Source organism: Zea mays, chromosome 6 (genome assembly GCF_902167145.1).
Source record: "Zea mays cultivar B73 chromosome 6, Zm-B73-REFERENCE-NAM-5.0, whole genome shotgun sequence".
NCBI classification, from domain to species: domain Eukaryota; kingdom Viridiplantae; phylum Streptophyta; class Magnoliopsida; order Poales; family Poaceae; genus Zea; species Zea mays.
The window spans coordinates 100,175,337-100,193,071 of NC_050101.1; the positions used below are offsets into that span (position 1 = coordinate 100,175,337).

The 17,735-nt window shown below is 47.1% G+C and overlaps 1 protein-coding gene across 2 annotated transcripts; it reads right to left on the reverse strand.

Moving 5' to 3' along the window:
• Positions 1 to 2,109: 2,109 nt before the first annotated feature.
• Positions 2,110 to 12,376, reverse strand: LOC103629632 (heat shock 70 kDa protein 16). 2 transcript variants are annotated; one of them, XM_008650716.2, is made up of 9 exons: positions 10,925 to 12,376; positions 10,592 to 10,804; positions 8,977 to 9,069; positions 8,808 to 8,879; positions 8,291 to 8,491; positions 8,081 to 8,227; positions 3,237 to 3,365; positions 2,797 to 2,927; positions 2,110 to 2,681 (listed from the first exon to the last, which is right to left on the reverse strand). In XM_008650716.2, exons 1-9 carry the CDS (start codon positions 12,359 to 12,361, stop codon positions 2,588 to 2,590), a joined length of 2,517 nt encoding a protein of 838 aa, XP_008648938.2. In that variant the 5' UTR covers positions 12,362 to 12,376; the 3' UTR covers positions 2,110 to 2,587. The 2 variants fall into 2 exon arrangements, with proteins under 2 accessions (XP_008648938.2, XP_020394907.1); XM_020539318.1 differs by having other exon boundaries at positions 8,291 to 8,494.
• Positions 12,377 to 17,735: the final 5,359 nt, after the last annotated feature.

Genomic DNA, 17,735 nt, shown 5'->3' on the forward strand with positions numbered 1-17,735 from the left:
AAGGATTGTTATAGTTTATAGGTTAAAGAAACTGTCCTACCGTTACACTTGGATGTAAGGTGCAAATGTAGGTTTGAGATGGTGGGCTAAAGAGGATGAATAGTGCTTCTTGAAATTTTAGGCACAATAAATTAAAGTTATTGATCTAGCCAAGACTATTACACAATATCTATAACTAGCACCTTATAAAGATCTTAGTTAAACAACTAAAGAACTAGTCTAGGTAGAGCTCACCAAAACAAATCTAATTAGCAAGGTCACAGAAATCTACACAACTAGTACTCAATTAATTCGGGAGCTCCTACACATACTAGCGAGCAAAGCGCACACAACTTAAGCACGTTACCACTACTCAACTAGCAAGGCTACATCAAATAAACTAGTGAGATAAAGAACTTAACTACATAAGTTAGTAAACCTATTAACCTACACAAGATAACAACAATTTTTACTACACGAGTAAACTAGTTACAAGAACTACACTAATCATTACCACAAATATGAATAAGTATGAACAACCTAGTGTTAGAGAGCTGCAAACCAATGGAAGGACAAATATTGACACAATTATTTTCTCTAGAGCTTTCGCAATTTGCCAACCACCTACTCCGTATTGAGACATGCGTAAGGTTGTCATCGATTATCTTACTAGTGATGACCCACAATAGATACTCCCCTCCATGGACTGCTCATGCTCGAGCTCTAGCACTTGATTTGGTCAGACCATTTGGTGCTCTTCACAGCTCGCTCATCTAGTGTTGCTCTTTGTGTCTCCCACAGATGAGCAAGGTACCCCTCATAAAGCCTTCTCCAAAACCATGCACAACTTCTTGCGGGCTTCTATTGAGCCACAACCTTCAAGCCTTCTAGAAGGCGAGAACCTTCAAGAGTAACAAGCACCATCGACTTGCAACTCGACCAATTCTATGTATCTGCTCAATGCAATACACTAGAAATCACTCGCACACGCTCGAATGATATCTCTAGCAATTATATGTGAGTAGATACGCAAAGCTAAGCACAACATTTGGATAACACATCCCTAAGGTGCTCTATCTCTCTAAATGGTCGGCCACCCCTTAATTTATAGGCAAGAGGGGCCAACTCGTCGTTACACAAAATCTGCACAATCATGGAGGCACCAGACACGCTAGTTCCAATCCAACGTCAATATTCCAACGTCTCTTCAAATAAATCGTTTGCCTTGTCACATGTCCGGTGCTAACACCGGACAGACACCGTGAGTGTTAGAGCTGAAACACCCTGTTTACAGGCTCCCCGAGTTTCCTATCCAGTGTGGCGTCCCGTGCATGTTAAGTGCCAATTTAGACTACTTTCTCCAATTATTGTCTCTATATCAAGTGTGCTACTTTCTCCCATCACAGTCTCCATATCCATTGTGCCATCTAGTGCCTCACCGAACACGTATAGTGAGGGTGTCCAATGCATACCGTACTCCTTGGTGTTATGTTCAAGCTCACAGATGATAGTCTTCATAGTGTGGCATCCAATGCACACATCGGACACATCTGATGCAGCGCAAACAACTCTTTCAACTATATTCTTAAGTGTGCTAACTCTTAGGGTGCGTTTGGTTGAATGTACAAAGAGGGATGGAATGAGGCGGCCACGTTTTCTATAGTGTTTGGTTGAGAGTTAAGCGGGGGCAAGGTGAACACCCAAGTGATTTTTGAGGGCAGCGTGATCCCGAAAAATTGAGAGGACGGTGGCGCACCCGACTCATCCTACTTTGACCTTAAACCAAACACACCCTTAAATGTTCTACCAACTTGTGCATGCAAGTTAGCCTTTCACAAACATTTTTCAAAGGGTTTTCATTTCCTTTTTACCATATCACTCGATCTAAGTACATTGCTAGTTAGATCTCACAAAGTGGCACTAGATGACCGTAAACAAGTTTGATTCTCTTAATAGTACAACCATCTACCGTAAACCATGTCATGCACTTCTCTACACAACTTTTGGCCAATAAAATTCAAATGTATTGTTTCATCATAAGAAAAAAAAATGTGTGCGAAGGAACTATCATCAATGTACACCATACAAGGTATTAACAAACAAAATTAAATAATGGGTAACTTCCTGGGATCAACAAACTGAAGCATAAATCTGCCAAGCTAAAAAACGGCGTCAACAATATCTATTGCATACAATTTCCTTTTAATTATCCTTTCCATTCAGAACAAACTGAAGCAGACAACCTTGATCCAAGTACCGGAAAAGAATTCACAGGTATCGACAATCATGATCAGTAGGCTCTCAAGTGACAACTGCACCTTGGAGAACCAAGAAGCGGTCACCCAATGGCGGGCCTAGTGTTGTACAGAGTCGATTATATGACGGTGTTAGCAGGAACTCGTTCATTCATATATATGCTACAAAATGATTAAGGCCTTGTTCGTTTCTACCGGATTGGTGGGTCGGAACGATTCCTAGCCGGATTGCTTCTCTAATTTATATAAACTTTGATTAGCTGGAACGATTCCGGGTGCAATCCGACGTAAACGAACAAGGTCTAAGACATGTGTGGCCGTACAGTAAAGAAACCTCGTGATCGTGAAAATATTTAATCTCTATCAGGTGTAGGCATGTAATCTGAACCCCTGCTGCCATCTGTCCTTGCTGGAGAGCCCTTGTGCCTTGTTATGTTTCGACAGAACCTACAGTGTAATCAGGCAAAGGTAATTAGACCATCTGTAACGAAAGAAGAGACAATTCTGTCACAGAGCTCAAACAGCAGGTAACTGGTGGCCTTGGAGAGGGAAGGGCACATACGTATCCAGCTCTTCTTCCTTTCTCTTGATTTCACAGGACCAAAGTACTGGGTCCACATTCTTGGGCAAGGATTCTTGAAGTTGGGACCCCTCCCTTAGCCACTGCTCAGCTTTATTGCACTCATTGTCAACCTAACAGTGGCAGGCAAGCCATCATCAGAAACACAAGTTAGCCAAAGTAGTATGGTGGTTACAGAATGATAGAAAACAATTAAACTGAAACACTGTTGATAAGTTGATCATCTCCCATTGATAATTTATTCAGTAGTCTAGATCAATTTAAAAGATCAGTGTTGTACTTCAGCAAAGAATAATGATATTCCATATATTCAACTGTAAGGTCTTTCGCAAAATCAATTTGCTGAAACTAGATTACAAACAGGAGACCACATAAATAGTTATATGTCAATCTAGATAAAAGCTGAACCCTAAATAACTTACAGCATCTCTTTCAGGTGTGGATAATGACTTGGCAGCATTTCTGTGGTCAACAATGCACTTCAAAAGATCTCTCATGGCTTCAGCTCTCACTTCGTCATCTTTACAACGATTTTCAATTGGATCTACAAGCTTTAAGAATAAACATAGACAAAAACAAAAGTTACATGAAAAGGTGCAAGAGATGAAGAGGTAAACAGAAGCAAATTCTCCAGCATGACTTAGTGTAGAATAGAATGGCTATTTAGAGTTTTAGACTAGTTCTGGAATGCTAAATTACTTGATATAACAAAAGAATTTTCCTTTCACAGTTGCCTTGTACTATGGGGGTAAATATACTACAGATTCCTTTTTTAACTTCTCTCAGGAAACAAACATCAACTGTTGGATCAAGATCATATCGTTCCTGATGTTCTTTCCTCCAGACAACTGTTCATCTTCTTCTCAGTTTCTTTTCAAAGGCCCCTAAGCCCCTGCCTACCGCCCGCTTCCTCCAGGCTCCAGCTCTGGCAGCATAACTGCCGCCAGGGCTGCATGTGGCATGCCACTGTCCCCGCCACGCTAATCTGGTAGCCACCATCACCCCTGGACCGACCCTTCCCATCTGGATGTCCACCGTCACCCAGGGCCAACGGCTATTGCTGCCTGACCACCCCCGCCCTCAAACCACAAGCAGCAGCAGAGGGCCAGCATGCCAAGCCCGCCCGTTTTTAAGTCCAGCAGGCATGAAGCCCCTTCTCCGGCAACCCCCTTCCTAACTCCATCCACTGCAGATGATGGCCGATTTGATTGTCACCTGAAATTGGCATCAATTCCAAGCGTCTAAATTATAGGAAATGTGGGTTCTCACTTTTATGGATGCAATGATACCATCGGTAGCTTTACCATATATGGCATGCACCTACTATTTACTCTTCTTTCATGCAAACTTGGGGGCATGACAGTTCACAACTGAGCTGCCTGACAAAGTGTACGAACAGCACAAGTGAAAGCCTTTTTTCTCTTTATTATCTGTAATCTACTAGTGTCATGGACCTTCGGTCCATGGGGATAGCTGTCTTCTCCGGCGAGGTTATACCCCTCTGCCGCAGGCTTGGTTCTAGGGTAGCAGCCCTAGGCGCTTGAGAAGGTCATTGCAAGAGAGAGAGATTGGTTTGATAATGATCTTGCTTGATTTAATCCTTGCTGCCATGCGGCTTATAAATAGCCCTATGGCTAACCAACTTCTCCTACAAACTCTCAACTAACTCCTACTTTCTTGGACTTATCTGCTGCTAACCAACTCTCCACAATTTTCTCATCTCAATCTTATTCTCTAGCCTTATCCCAGCTCATCTCAATCTTATTCTCTAGCCTTATCCCAGCCTGGCTGTTGCCTCTCGCTCCTATGATGCCCATGACATCTCCCCCTCCCTTGAGGACCAGCTCGTCCTCGAGCTGCCATAGACTTACCTGACACGACTTAAGGTTAAGTCTTTTACATCTCGACTTACCTTTATTATTTAAGACGAAAATACAAAATAATTGTGGAACTAAAATATAAATTTGAACTGCAGCTATGTCCTCCTGTCCTCCTGGATCCCAAGGAAAGAGCTGAACTGCGCACTTCACGTTGGATGAAAGGTGAAGGAGGAACCAGCCCGCTCTTATGTTGGGTCTGTCCAGCACCAAGGCAGTTGCCCGAATGAAGGAGACGACCCTCTTTGGCCATGCAGGGGGGCTGCATACCCAGATCTCGACTTCTGCAGGGGGTTCAAAAAGTATAGACGAGACCTGGTGGTTGGGCGTGCAGGCTGCGAGTTGGTGCAGCGATGAGCTGATCAGCAAGTGCAGCTTCCGCACCGCCCGCCTAACAAGGAAGCCGCGCACTGCGGCTTGCAGGTGCACCACGGCCTGCTCATGTGATGACGGCCATGGGGTGGCCCTGGAGGCCACAGCAAGGTGCTTCTCCCCACGAAGGGACTGTACCTGGCGGCGTGCCAGGAGCCCTCGCGCTGCCGCCTGAAGCCGCACCGCTGCTTGGAGTTCCTTCTCTGTCTTCTCCTTGTAGCGGTGAAACATCACAACGAATTGATCCCACTTCTCTTCGAGACGGCCAAAACTCTCTTCAAGCCGAGTGAATGCATCTGGAGTTGGAGAGGGCGGGTGGGAGGGCGTTGCGGCGGCTGGTGGTGGTGAGGGATGGGCGGCTGGTGGTGGTGAGGATAACCTGGAGCTGATACCAGGTGTCATGGACCTTGGGTCCATGGGGATAGCTGTCTTCTCCGGCGAGGTTATACCCCTCTGCCGCAGGCTTGGTTCTAGGGTAGCAGCCCTAGGCGAGAGAGAGATTGGTTTGATAATGATCTTTGCTTGATTTATTCCCTGCTGCCATGCGGCTTATAAATAGCCCTATGGCTAACCAACTTCTCCTACAAACTCTCAACTAACTCCTACTTTCTTGGACTTATCTGATGCTAACCAACTCTCCACAATTCTCTCATCTCAATCTTATTCTCTAGCCTTATCCCAGCTAATCTTAATCTTATTCTCTAGCCTTATCCCAGCCTGGTTGTTGCCTCTCGCTCCCTATGATGCCCATGACATCTCCCCCTCCCTTGAGGACCAGCTCGTCCTCGAGCTGCCATAGACTTACCTGACACGACTTAAGGTTAAGCCTTTTACATCTCGGCTTACCTTTATTATTTAAGACGAAAATACAAAATAATTGTGGAACTAAAATATAAATTTGCACGACTTAAGGTTAAGCCTTTTACATCTCGGCTTACCTTTATTATTTAAGACAAAAAATACAAAATAATTGTGGAACTAAAATATAAATTTGAACTGCTGCTATGTCCTCCTGTCCTCCTGGATCCCAAGGAAAGAGCTGAACTGCGGACTTCACGTTGGATGAAAGGTGAAGGAGGAACCAGCCCGTTCTTATGTTGGGTCTGTCCAGCACCAAGGCAGTTGCTCGAATGAAGGAGACGACCCTCTTTGGCCGTGCAGGGGGACTGCATACCCAGATCTCGACTTCTGCAGGGGGTTCAAAAAGTATAGACGAGACCTGGTGGTTGGGCGCGCAGGCTGCGAGTTGGTGCAGCGATGAGCTGATCAGCAAGTGTAGCTTCCGCACTGCCCGCCTAACAAGGAAGCCGCGCACTGCGGCTTGCAGGCGCACCACGGCCTGCTCATGTGATGACGGCCATGGGGTGGCCCTGGAGGCCACAGCAAGGTGCTTCTCCCCACGAAGGGACTGTACCTGGCGGCGTGCCAGGAACCCTCGCGCTGCCGCCTGAAGCCGCACCGCTGCTTGGAGTTCCTTCTCTGTCTTCTCCTTGTAGCGGTGGAACATCACAACGAATTGATCCCACTTTTCTTCGAGCCGAGTGAATGCATCTAGAGTTGGAGAGGGCGGGTGGGAGGTCGTTGCGGCGGCATATGGCGCGGCGGCTGGTGGTGGTGAGGGATGGGCGGCTGGTGGTGGTGAGGATAACCTGGAGCTGATACCAGGTGTCATGGACCTTCGGTCCATGGGGATAGCTGTCTTCTCCGGCGAGGTTATACCCCTCTGCCGCAGGCTTGGTTCTAGGGTAGCAGCCCTAGGCGCTTGAGAGGGTCATTGCAAGAGAGAGAGAGATTGGTTTGATAATGATCTTTGCTTGATTTATTCCCTGCTGCCATGCGGCTTATAAATAGCCCTATGGCTAACCAACTTCTCCTACAAACTCTCAACTAACTCCTACTTTCTTGGACTTATCTGATGCTAACCAACTCTCCACAATTCTCTCATCTCAATCTTATTCTCTAGCCTTATCCCAGCTAATCTTAATCTTATTCTCTAGCCTTATCCCAGCCTGGTTGTTGCCTCTCGCTCCCTATGATGCCCATGACAGGTGTCATGGACCTTCGGTCCATGGGGATAGCTATCTTCTCCGGCGAGGTTATACCCCTCTGCCGCAGGCTTGGTTCTAGGGTAGCAGCCCTAGGCGCTTGAGAGGGTCATTGCAAGGGAGAGAGAGATTGGTTTGATAATGATCTTGCTTGATTTAATCCCTGCTGCCATGCGGCTTATAAATAGCCCTATGGCTAACCAACTTCTCCTACAAACTCTCAACTAACTCCTACTTTCTTGGACTTATCTGCTGCTAACCAACTCTCCACAATTCTCTCATCTCAATCTTATTCTCTAGCCTTATCCCAGCTCATCTCAATCTTATTCTCTAGCCTTATCCCAGCCTGGCTGTTGCCTCTCGCTCCTATGATGCCCATGACAACTAGCGATATGGTATACATCAAAGAAAAGTAAAACATTCCCATGCAACAATAGCCTTTGTACAAGAAAGTTATTATCTTCATGGAAGTAGATAAGACAATTTTATAGCAATTTAGAGCATGGATGGTGGCAGTGGTGGGGTTCGAGCCCCCTACCGCTCTAGCCTCCCCTAAAATTGCATCCTATATTTCTCATTATGTATTTTATGATTTTTATCGTTCATCAATGTTTCAATATAAGACTGCTTTAAACTATTATATTTGTTTAATGTGAATGGTTTAGTGAGATTATTATGGTTTAGTGAGATTATTATGTCGCTGCAGCGGTTTAGTTCAGCCCTTCATAAATTTTTTTCCTGGCCCGTCCCTGATGTAGAGTATGGAATATACCATGACAAGTCAGTAAGTCACACAATAGCACAGTCTGCACCAAGGTGTACAGCTGATCAGGCAGTCAAAACAAAATTTGACTGAGAAAACCACAAAAGACTATACACGAAAGAATAAAAAATTTATATCTACAAAATTGGAGAAGATGTAACAAGACCGAATGCATGCAGATAGAAAGATTAACAAGAATTTCATTTTACCTTTTTCAGCTCCTCAAGTTTGCTACTGTAAACTGCTTCTGTCTCATCATCACCTTCTTCGTAAAGCCAATCTTCAGTCTGTTGTAAATTAACTGAGATTTGTTCCCTTTCTGAATCAGTAGCAAAGCTCCGGTACCTCTCAGAAAGCTAGAAAACATTCTATAAGCCACAAAAATAGTTACAGAAAAAAGCAAAAGGTTGCAGATCTACCTTGTTACGGGTGTCATATACATAAGATTCTAATGCATTCTTCCTGTCCTTTGTCCATTCCACAAGTTTATCCTGATAAGCCAATTGCTGTTCTTGCTCTTGAGCTTCCAGCAATTCATGCTTGCTCATTGCACCATATATGTACTCAGTGATTGGCAACTCCTGCCGCTGGATAGACCTTTCACTTCTTGACTTGTGACCCTGCTATAATAACAGTGAGACACCTCAATAATTGGGCATAGTCAACAAATCCTAAGATACCTTCAACAAACAGAGTCATAAGGTTCTTGCAAATTTATCATCTTAAATAATTAAAATGGCCCTGTAAACCCAATTGGAATAGAAACAATTCAAGCAAAATGTTGCATTCTTGCTAGGTGCTACATCACAATTTACTGCTTATTGAAAACAACGATACAAGAAAGCCAGCTGCATATGATAGAAGATATACAAGAATATATTGTGGTAATTTAGGCAAACACACGTAAACTCATGTCAGTATGTGATTAAATAATACCATGTCATCACCACTGCTATCCACCTCCATATGATCAGTAGAACTTCCATTCCTTTGATAATCATTTATCAACTGAGAAAGTTTTAGAAGTTAAGAGTTGTATATACCAACTGCAAGTTATAACTAAAAGCTAGCTATGAGCCTATGACTAAGAAAATTTGGCACTCACAACGGCAGATTCGACTGAAACCAAACCATGTAGATTCAAGCGAATTTTTACTTTGACTTTAGAAGCTTCGGTATGTGCTTGGAATGGGCCAATCTGCAACAAGGATACTTGAATGAATTGTAAATATGTAAAAAAAACAAGATTTAGATACTTCAAACAGTAAGACGTTACAACACCATTGAATAAATCGCTAGGAATTGTGGCCAGTCATGCAATAGGCATGATTAGCACTAACCAAGAAAAATTGGAAGTTTTAAAGAAGGCATCAAGGTTTATGTAGAGTTAGCATAGATTTTTGGCCTGAGAATCCAAGTTCAGTGTTCAGACTGGAAGAAAGTTGCTAGAGTACAACAGTTTTTTGAGAGTATGTTAAGAAATGAACATAGCTATGTGTACACACACACACACACGAGACCTCACATAACACAGGTACGTGCTTACCCACTGACCGCAAATATCTGTGTACTCTGTACTACAATCAGTTAACACCAACACCAATTCTACTGCCCAAACCCTGGCAAGCTGATCATAAACGTGCAGTACTTGCCATCTGGCAACAGGCCACAGTTCCCACAATAGTTGTATTTGAGTACATTAGTGTCAAGTAAGACATTATCTGGCAGATCAAATCACACTTCATGATGAATGTTGTTCATCGCACATCCAAGTACTCTTTTTTTGCTAACACATATTGATTCTACAGAATGGATCGACAAGATTACCTTCCCAAACCACATATTTTCTGGAAACCTGCAGTTCCAGTCAAGTGTCATGCTTTTATAAGAAAATGCTCGGATTTTAGTTTACAACTGGTGAACCATGTGCTAACTTGAAGACATGCATTTGTGAAGAGACAAGAATGCATAATATAAAGTTATAAACCCAACATGGTCATTTGTAAATCGTGATTCACAGACATTTGATCACTCAAGTTTAATTCATTGACCCACCAAGCACAACTTTTATTCTCGAACGCGCAGGAGAGCCGCACATCATTATATTAAGAAGAAAAGGGGTCTAACATAGAGCCGCACATCATTATATTAAGAACGCGCAGGAGAGCCACAAAGCTAGGCTGCAGCTAACTAGAAAAACAAGGGTCCAAACGACCAGACAAGAGGATAGGACTAAGGTTTCTCAATAGGAGCTGTGAGGAAGGTGATTCCTTTTGCTCCAGCTAGCTCCCAACGAAGACTGGTCCGCACCAGCTTGTACTAAAGCTGTAGACAAGCTAGGAGAAACCCCATCAAAAAACCCACCAAGCACAACTGTCCACAAGCCTCTCATGTCCTCAGCAGAAGAACTATTAGCTATACAATAATACAACATCCATTTGAGAAAAAACCAGCAACACATATGAAAAACTTAGGCACAACGTTCTAAAGTTACTTAATATAATGATAAGCAGCTCTCCTGCGTATTCGAGAAAAAAAAAAGATAAGAAAGGAGGTAAACATTCACGAACATTTATACAGAAACATTGCTGGTGATGAAATGAAATATCACTGTCTCACACAAGTTAGAACAATACAGTGCTGATCTAGAGGTCATACACTTTTATTGTTGGAAAAATCGAACAAGCAAAATACTATAGATCAACAAGCAAAAAGCATACCTGAAAACTACCGATGTCTGTTGAGGTACCAGGAGGCAATTCATTAGCATCCACATAATATGCATCAAAACTAAAACTGTCATTCTTCTCTAGAGTAATGATCTTAACACTGGGAAAGTGCAGGCCTCTCCGGAACAATGCATCACTTGACAATGTTGAAACTGGGCCGTCACTAGTGTTAAATCCTATGGAAGCAGGGATTGCATCCTGCACCTGAAATACAATCAATGTGGCAATTCTCAGTTTCTCACTATACAACAAGCAGTCTCTCATGCTTCAAATACCACATATAGCTTATACAATTGAATTCGACAAGATAAAGTGCAGTCATACCTCGTATTCCCGAACACGGAACGTAGGACTAAGCATTGCACATTGCAACGCGCACCCCCGAGCCACACACTCACTAGCATTGAGTGTGCGACTAGGTTCCCTTCTAAAGAATCCCGCAAGCACCTTGGTAATGGCAGGAACCCGAGAACCTGACCCGACGAGTTCCACAGAATGCAGCCTCTCCAATCCAATCCCTGAATCTTCCACCGCCCTCTTGCAAGGTTCAACAACCCTCTCCAGCAGTCTGGCACATAGCTTCTCAAAGTCCTCCCTTCGGATCACCCCCCTCACATCCTTCTCTTCCATCAGGCACTCGATGTTCACCACGGCCTCTGCATTCGCGCTCAGAACCTTCTTGGCCTTCTCACAGGCTGCCCTCAACCTCATACTGGCCTTCACATTCCTCACGACATCAATCCTATACCTGTCCCTGAACTCCTCGGCGAAATGCTCGAACAGCACCTCGTCGAAATCCCTGCCCCCGAGGTCTGCATCGAAGCCGTGGGACAGCACCTTCATCCCCGACATGTCGAAGGAGACAACTGCGACCTGCGTGTCGCATTGGCCGACGTCCACGAAGGCGACGCAGGTGGGGCCCCCGGCGCCGCCGAGGTCGGAGCGGTAGAGGCCGTAGCCAAGCGCGGCGGCGGCGAGGTCGTGCATGAGGCGGAGCGGCCTGAGCCCCGCGACGGCGGCGGCGTCGAGGTAGGCGCGGCGTTGCGCTTGAGTGAAGTAGCAGGGCACGGAGATCACGCAGTCGGCGACGGGGGCGCCTCCGAGGTCGGCCTCCGCGAGCTGCTTGAGGTAGGCGAGCAGCATGGAGAGGAGATGGGTCGGAGAGAGCGCGATGCGGCGGCCGATGTGGTCAACGTGGACGACGGCGCCGCCACCGGAGGCGTGGGAGACGGAGAAAGGGAGGCGGGGGAGGTCGCGGAGGAGGGAGGAGTCCGGGTTCCTCCCCGTGGCGCCCAGGAGGAGGCGTTTGACGCTGGAGAAGGGGGCGTGGGCGGACGAGGCGGACGCGGCGTGGCAGCCGATGAGGCGCGCGTTGTGGGAGAAGGCGACGGCGGCGGGTGACTCGCGCTTGGACTCGGCGTTGAGGAGCACATCAATGCCCCGCTGCCGCGCCGCCGCCGCCACCAGGGTGTCGTTGCCGACGTCGAAGCCGACCACGCTCATGGCCGCCGATTCGGGATTCGATCGGCGCGAATGGGGAGGCGAGGCCGTGCGATTTGGGGCGCGGTGGATGGAGATGGAATGAGCGGAGCGGAGCGGTGCGCCGGAGCCGGAGGGCACGGACGCACGGTCCGCGCACGCCGCGGTGGCAAGGAGGAGCCGTCCCCGGCCGTGCCTACTCGCCTGTCGCCGACAGGTGGGGCAGCTTCCTTTTGCCTGCTGTGGGGACGTGGTGTAGTTACTTTTCTCTTGGCTCCTCATGAGCAATTTTGAGCTGTGCTAATCAGCAGCAGCGACCACTATCATTATTCAGATCAGAGAGGTAATCTTTTAAACTGAAGTCTGGCGTCCCTGTTTAAGCGTTTATCTCAAAAATTAGCTCTTCACAATCACTATGCAATGCAGTAAACGGGCGTGTTCGGTTGGCTGCAAGCCGACACTGTTGCAGCTGTTTGGACTGCTGCAGCTGCAATCCATAGAGAGAAAAATACTGTAGAAGCCGCAGCCGCAGCCGGATTGCAGCCGCAGCAAGCCGCAGCGAACAAGCTGAACATTTACGAATGTACTCACCTAGTACGCCACCGCAATGAATGTGAACCCATCGCTAGACTACACAGAGTTGCCTAGCCTAGGAGATTTTTGTCATTATAAAACACGACACATTCGGCTTCATCGAAACGGAGGTGTTGGGGAGGGATTCGACGATATAGAAATACAAATGACGAGTAGCCGACGAAATAGACTCAAAATCTTTATTAGCCGCTGAGGAAAACCATTAACCTTCCCCGTCCGAATCAGTCGACGTCCGTCCGCCTGCCGTCAGTGCTTGTTGTCGTGCCTCCGCAAGATCCGGCTCGGGAAGATGCCGGTCCAGAGCGTCCCGGCGCCGCTCGTGGTCTCCGACAGCGGCGAGAAGACGCCAGCGTCCGGGGCCCTCGCCGCCGCGTTCCACCTGTCCAAGGCTGACCTGGAATGGTTCGATGGGAAGCCCTCGCTCTTCTCGTCGCGGCGCGGGGCAGGGGAGGCTATCCTGAAGGTGTCGGTCTACGCCGGCAGGAAGGAAACTTATCTAGCATTCCGACAGTCGATCCATCTACCCATCCAGGGAGAGCAAGGAATAATCAATCAATTGGCCAGTAAAACGTTAGGAGAAGGAGAGTCGAAGTCCGTCCAGCGCGGTGCGGGTTGATCCCTTGTGTCTCCGCCCCTGCCCCGCGCCGGCGACGCCTTTTTGTGGTGCTTGTGTTGCGTCGAGGAGGGACAGGCGCTGTCGGCGTTTCGGACCCGGGGGGTCCGTAAGCCAACCAGTAAATTTGTCGTTGTGTGCCCCTGCCCAGATGGGTTGGCGCGAGATGGAACACAAGGGGAAAACGCGGCTCGTATTATCTCGCACTAGGGGGTGCTCGTAGTAGGGGTTGCAAGCGTTCGCGAGAGAGAGAGAGAGTGAGCCTGTTCATTTGCTCGTCCCTCCGCGCGACCCCCCCCCCCCCCCCCCCCCGCACGAAGGCCCTGGACCTCCCTTTTATAGATGCTGAAAGGGAATTAGGCTTACACCTAGTTCCTAAATAATTTTGGTGGTTGAATTGCCCAACACAAATAATTGGACTAACTAGTTTGCTCTAGTGTATAAGTTATACAGGTGCCAAAGGTTCACAACAAGCCAATTAAAAAGACCAACGTTGGGTTTAAAATGGAGAGCTAAAAGCATACCGAAGTGTGCCCTGGTCTGGCGCACCGGACATGTCCGGTGCACCACCGGACATTCTACAGTACCTGTCCGGTGCACCAGGGGACTCCGCGCTGAACTCCTCAGCTTCGGGAATTTTCAGAAGCCGGCGCGCTATAATTCATCGGACTGTCCGGTGTACACCGGACAGTGTCCAGTGCTCCAAGAGGACGTGGCTCTGGAACTTGGCAGCCTCGGGAATTCGCAGCGGCTGCTCCGCTATAATTCACCGGACATGTCCGGTGTACACCGGACTGTCCAGTGTAACTGCGGGGCAACGACTACTTCGCGCCTACGGTCACCTGCAACGGCATTTAATGCGCGCCAGAGCGCGCAGAAGTCAGGCACGCGCGTAGTGGCGCACCGGACACTCTACAGTACATGTCCGGTGCGCCACCGGACATCCAGGCGGGCCCAGAAGTCAGAACTCCAACAGTCGAATCGCAACGGCTTTGGTGACGTGGCTGGCGCACCGGACATGTCCGGTGTGTACCGGACTGTCCGGTGCACCATACGACAGACAGCCTCCACCAACGGTCATGTTTGGTGGTTGGGGCTATAAATACCCCAACCACCCCATCATTCATTGCATCCAAGTTTTCCAGCTTCCAACCACTATACAAGAGCTAACATTCATTGCAAAGCACACCAAAAGAGATCAAATCCTCTCCCAACTCCACACAAAGCCTTAGTGACTAGAGAGAGTGATTTATAGTGTTCAATTGAGCTCTTGCGCTTGGATCGCTTCTTTTCTTTCGCATTCTTTCTTGTGATCAAACACTCACTTGTAATTGAGGCAAGAGACACCAATTGTGTGGTGATCCTTGCGGGAAGTTTGATTCCCAAGTGATTTGAGAAGAGAAGCTCACTCGGTCCGAGGGACCGTTTGAGAGAGGGAAAGGGTTGAAAAAGACCCGGCCTTTGTGGCCTTCTCAACGGGGAGTAGGTTTGCGAGAACCGAACCTCGGTAAAACAAATCCGTGTGTCTCACTTCTTATTTGCTTGAGATTTGTTTTGCACCCTCTCTCGCAGACTCGTTTTTATTTCTAACGCTAACCCGGCTTGTAGTTGTGTTTATATCTGTAAATTTCAGTTTCGCCCTATTCACCCCCCCTCTAGGCGACTATCAATTGATATCAGAGCCCGGTGCTTCATTAGAGCCTAACCGCTCGAAGTGATGTCGGGAGATCACGCCAAGAAGGAGATGGAGACCGGCGAAAAGCCCACTACAAGCCACGGGAGCACTTCATCGGAAGAGTCCCGCACCAAGAGGAAGGAGAAGAAAGACTCCTCCAAAGGGAAGGAGAAGAAGAAGGACTCCTCCAAAGGGAAGGAGAAGAAATCCTCTTCACACAAAGAGAAGAAAGAAAAATCCTCTTCTCACAAGCCGCATCGGAGTGGGGACAAGAAAAAGAAGATGAGGAAAGTGGTCTACTACGAGACCGACTCTTCATCAACATCCACCTCCGGCTCCGACGCGGCGTCCGTCACTTCTAAGCGCCAAGAGCGCAAGAAGTATAGTAAGATCCCCCTACGCTACCCTCGCATTTCTAAACATACACCTTTACTTTCCGTCTGATAGTCGCCTAGAGGGGGGGTGAATAGGGCGAAACTGAAATTTACAAAAATAATCACAACTACAAGCCGGGGTTAGCGTTAGTAATAATAAATGAGTCCGCAAGAGAGGGCGCAAAACAAATCGCAAGCAAATAAGGAGAGTGACACGTGGATTTGTTTTAACGAGGTTCGGTTCTTGCAAACCTACTCCCCGTTGAGGAGGCCACAAAGGCCGGGTCTCTTTCAACCCTTCCCTCTCTCAAACGGTCCCTCGGACCGAGTGAGCTTTCCTTCTTCTCAATCAACCTGGAACAAAACTTCCCCGCAAGGGCCACCACACAATCGGTGCCTCTTGCCTCGGTTACAATTGAGTGTTGATCACAAGAGCAAAAGAGAAAGAAAGAATGCGATCCAAGCGCAAGAGCTCAAATGAACACGGCAAATCACTCTCTCTAGTCACTAGGGTTTTGTGTGGAATTGGAGAGGATTTGATCTCTTTGAATGTGTCTAGAATTGAATGCCTAGCTCTTGTAAGTGGTTGGAAGTTGGAAAACTTGGATGGCTATGAATGTGGGGTGGTTGGGGTATTTATAGCCCCAACCACCAAATGTGGCCGTTGGGGAGCCAGTCTGCTCGATGGCGCACCGGACAGTCCGGTGCACACCGGACATGTCCGGTGCCCCTGCCACGTCATCAGTGCCGTTGGAATCTGACCGTTGGAGTTCTGACTTGTGGGCCACCCTTGATGTCCGGTGGCGCACCGGACAGCTCCTGTTCATTGTCCGGTGCGCCAGTATGGGCAAACCTGACGTCTGCGCGCGCTGCGGCGCATTTAATGCCTCTGCAGGTAGCCGTTGGCGCGGGATAGCCGTTGCGCTGGAGTCACACCGGACAGTCCGGTGCACACCGGACATGTCCGGTGAATTATAGCGGACGAGCCGTTGGCTTTTCCCGAAGCTGAAGAGTTCCTGAGGCCGCTTCTCCATGGCGCACCGGACACTGTCCGGTGTACACCGGACAGTCTGGTGAATTATAGCGCGAGAGCCCCTGGAAATTCCCGAAGGTGGCGAGTTCGAGCTGGAGTCCCCTGGTGCACCGGACACTGTCCGGTGGTGCACCGGACACTGTCCGGTGGCACACCGGACAGTCCGGTGCGCCAAGACCAGAGGGCCTACGGTTGGCTCTATGCCCTTTTGTTGAACCCAACACTTGGTCATTTTATTGGCTATGTTGTGAACCTTTGACACCTGTATAACTTATACACTAGAACAAACTAGTTAGTCCAAAGATTTGTGTTGGGCAATTCAACCACCAAAATTATATAGGAACAAGGTGTAAGCCTAATTCCCTTTCAATCTCCCCCTTTTTGGTGATTGATGCCAACACAAACCAAAGCAAATATAGAAGTGCATAATTGAACTAGTTTGCATAAAATAAGTGCAAAGGTTGCTTGGAATTTAGCCAATATAACTACTTACAAGATATGCAAGGAATGTTTCTTTCTTATATAACATTTTGGACCACGTTTGCACCACTTGTTATGTTTTTGCAAAACCTTTTTGTAAATCCATTTCATAGATCTTTTGCAAATAGTCAAGGTAAATAAATAAGAGTTTGCAAAAGCATTCTCAAGATTTGAAATTTCCTCCCCCTGTTTCAAATGCTTTTCCTTGACTAAACAAAACTCCCCCTAAAAGAGATCCACCTCTTAGTGTTCAAGAGGGTTTTGATATACCCTTTTGAAATACTACTTTCTTCCCCTTTTGAACACAATAGGATACCAAATGATAAAGATTTTTGGAAAGCACTAAGTTTTTGAATTTGGTGGTGGTGGTGCGGTCCTTTTGCTTTGGGCTCATTTCTCCCCCTTTTTGGCATTAATCGCCAAAAACGGAATCATTAGAGCCCTTGAAGTGCAATCTTCCCCTTTGGTCATAAATAAGTGAGTTAAGATTATACCAAAGACGAAGTCCTTTTGCGTTTGAGCTTTTACTCTCTCCCCCAAGGATGAAGTCCTTTTCCTTGATGCTTATTTCTCCCCCAAAGATGAGAGAGTTGCTCGGAGTGATGGCGAAGTATGAGTTACGGAGTGGAAGCCTTTGTCTTCGCCGAAGACTCCAATTCCCTTTCAATATACCTATGACTTGGTTTGAAATAAACTTGAAAACACATTAGTCATAGCATATAAAAGAGATATGATCAAAGGTATTAAAAAGAGCTATGTGTGCAAGCTTAGCAAAAGAAATTTCTAGAATCAAGAATATTGAGCTCATGCCTAAGTCTGGTAAAAGATTGTTCATCAAGTGGCTTGGTAAAGATATCGGCTAATTGATCTTTAGTATTAATGTAAGA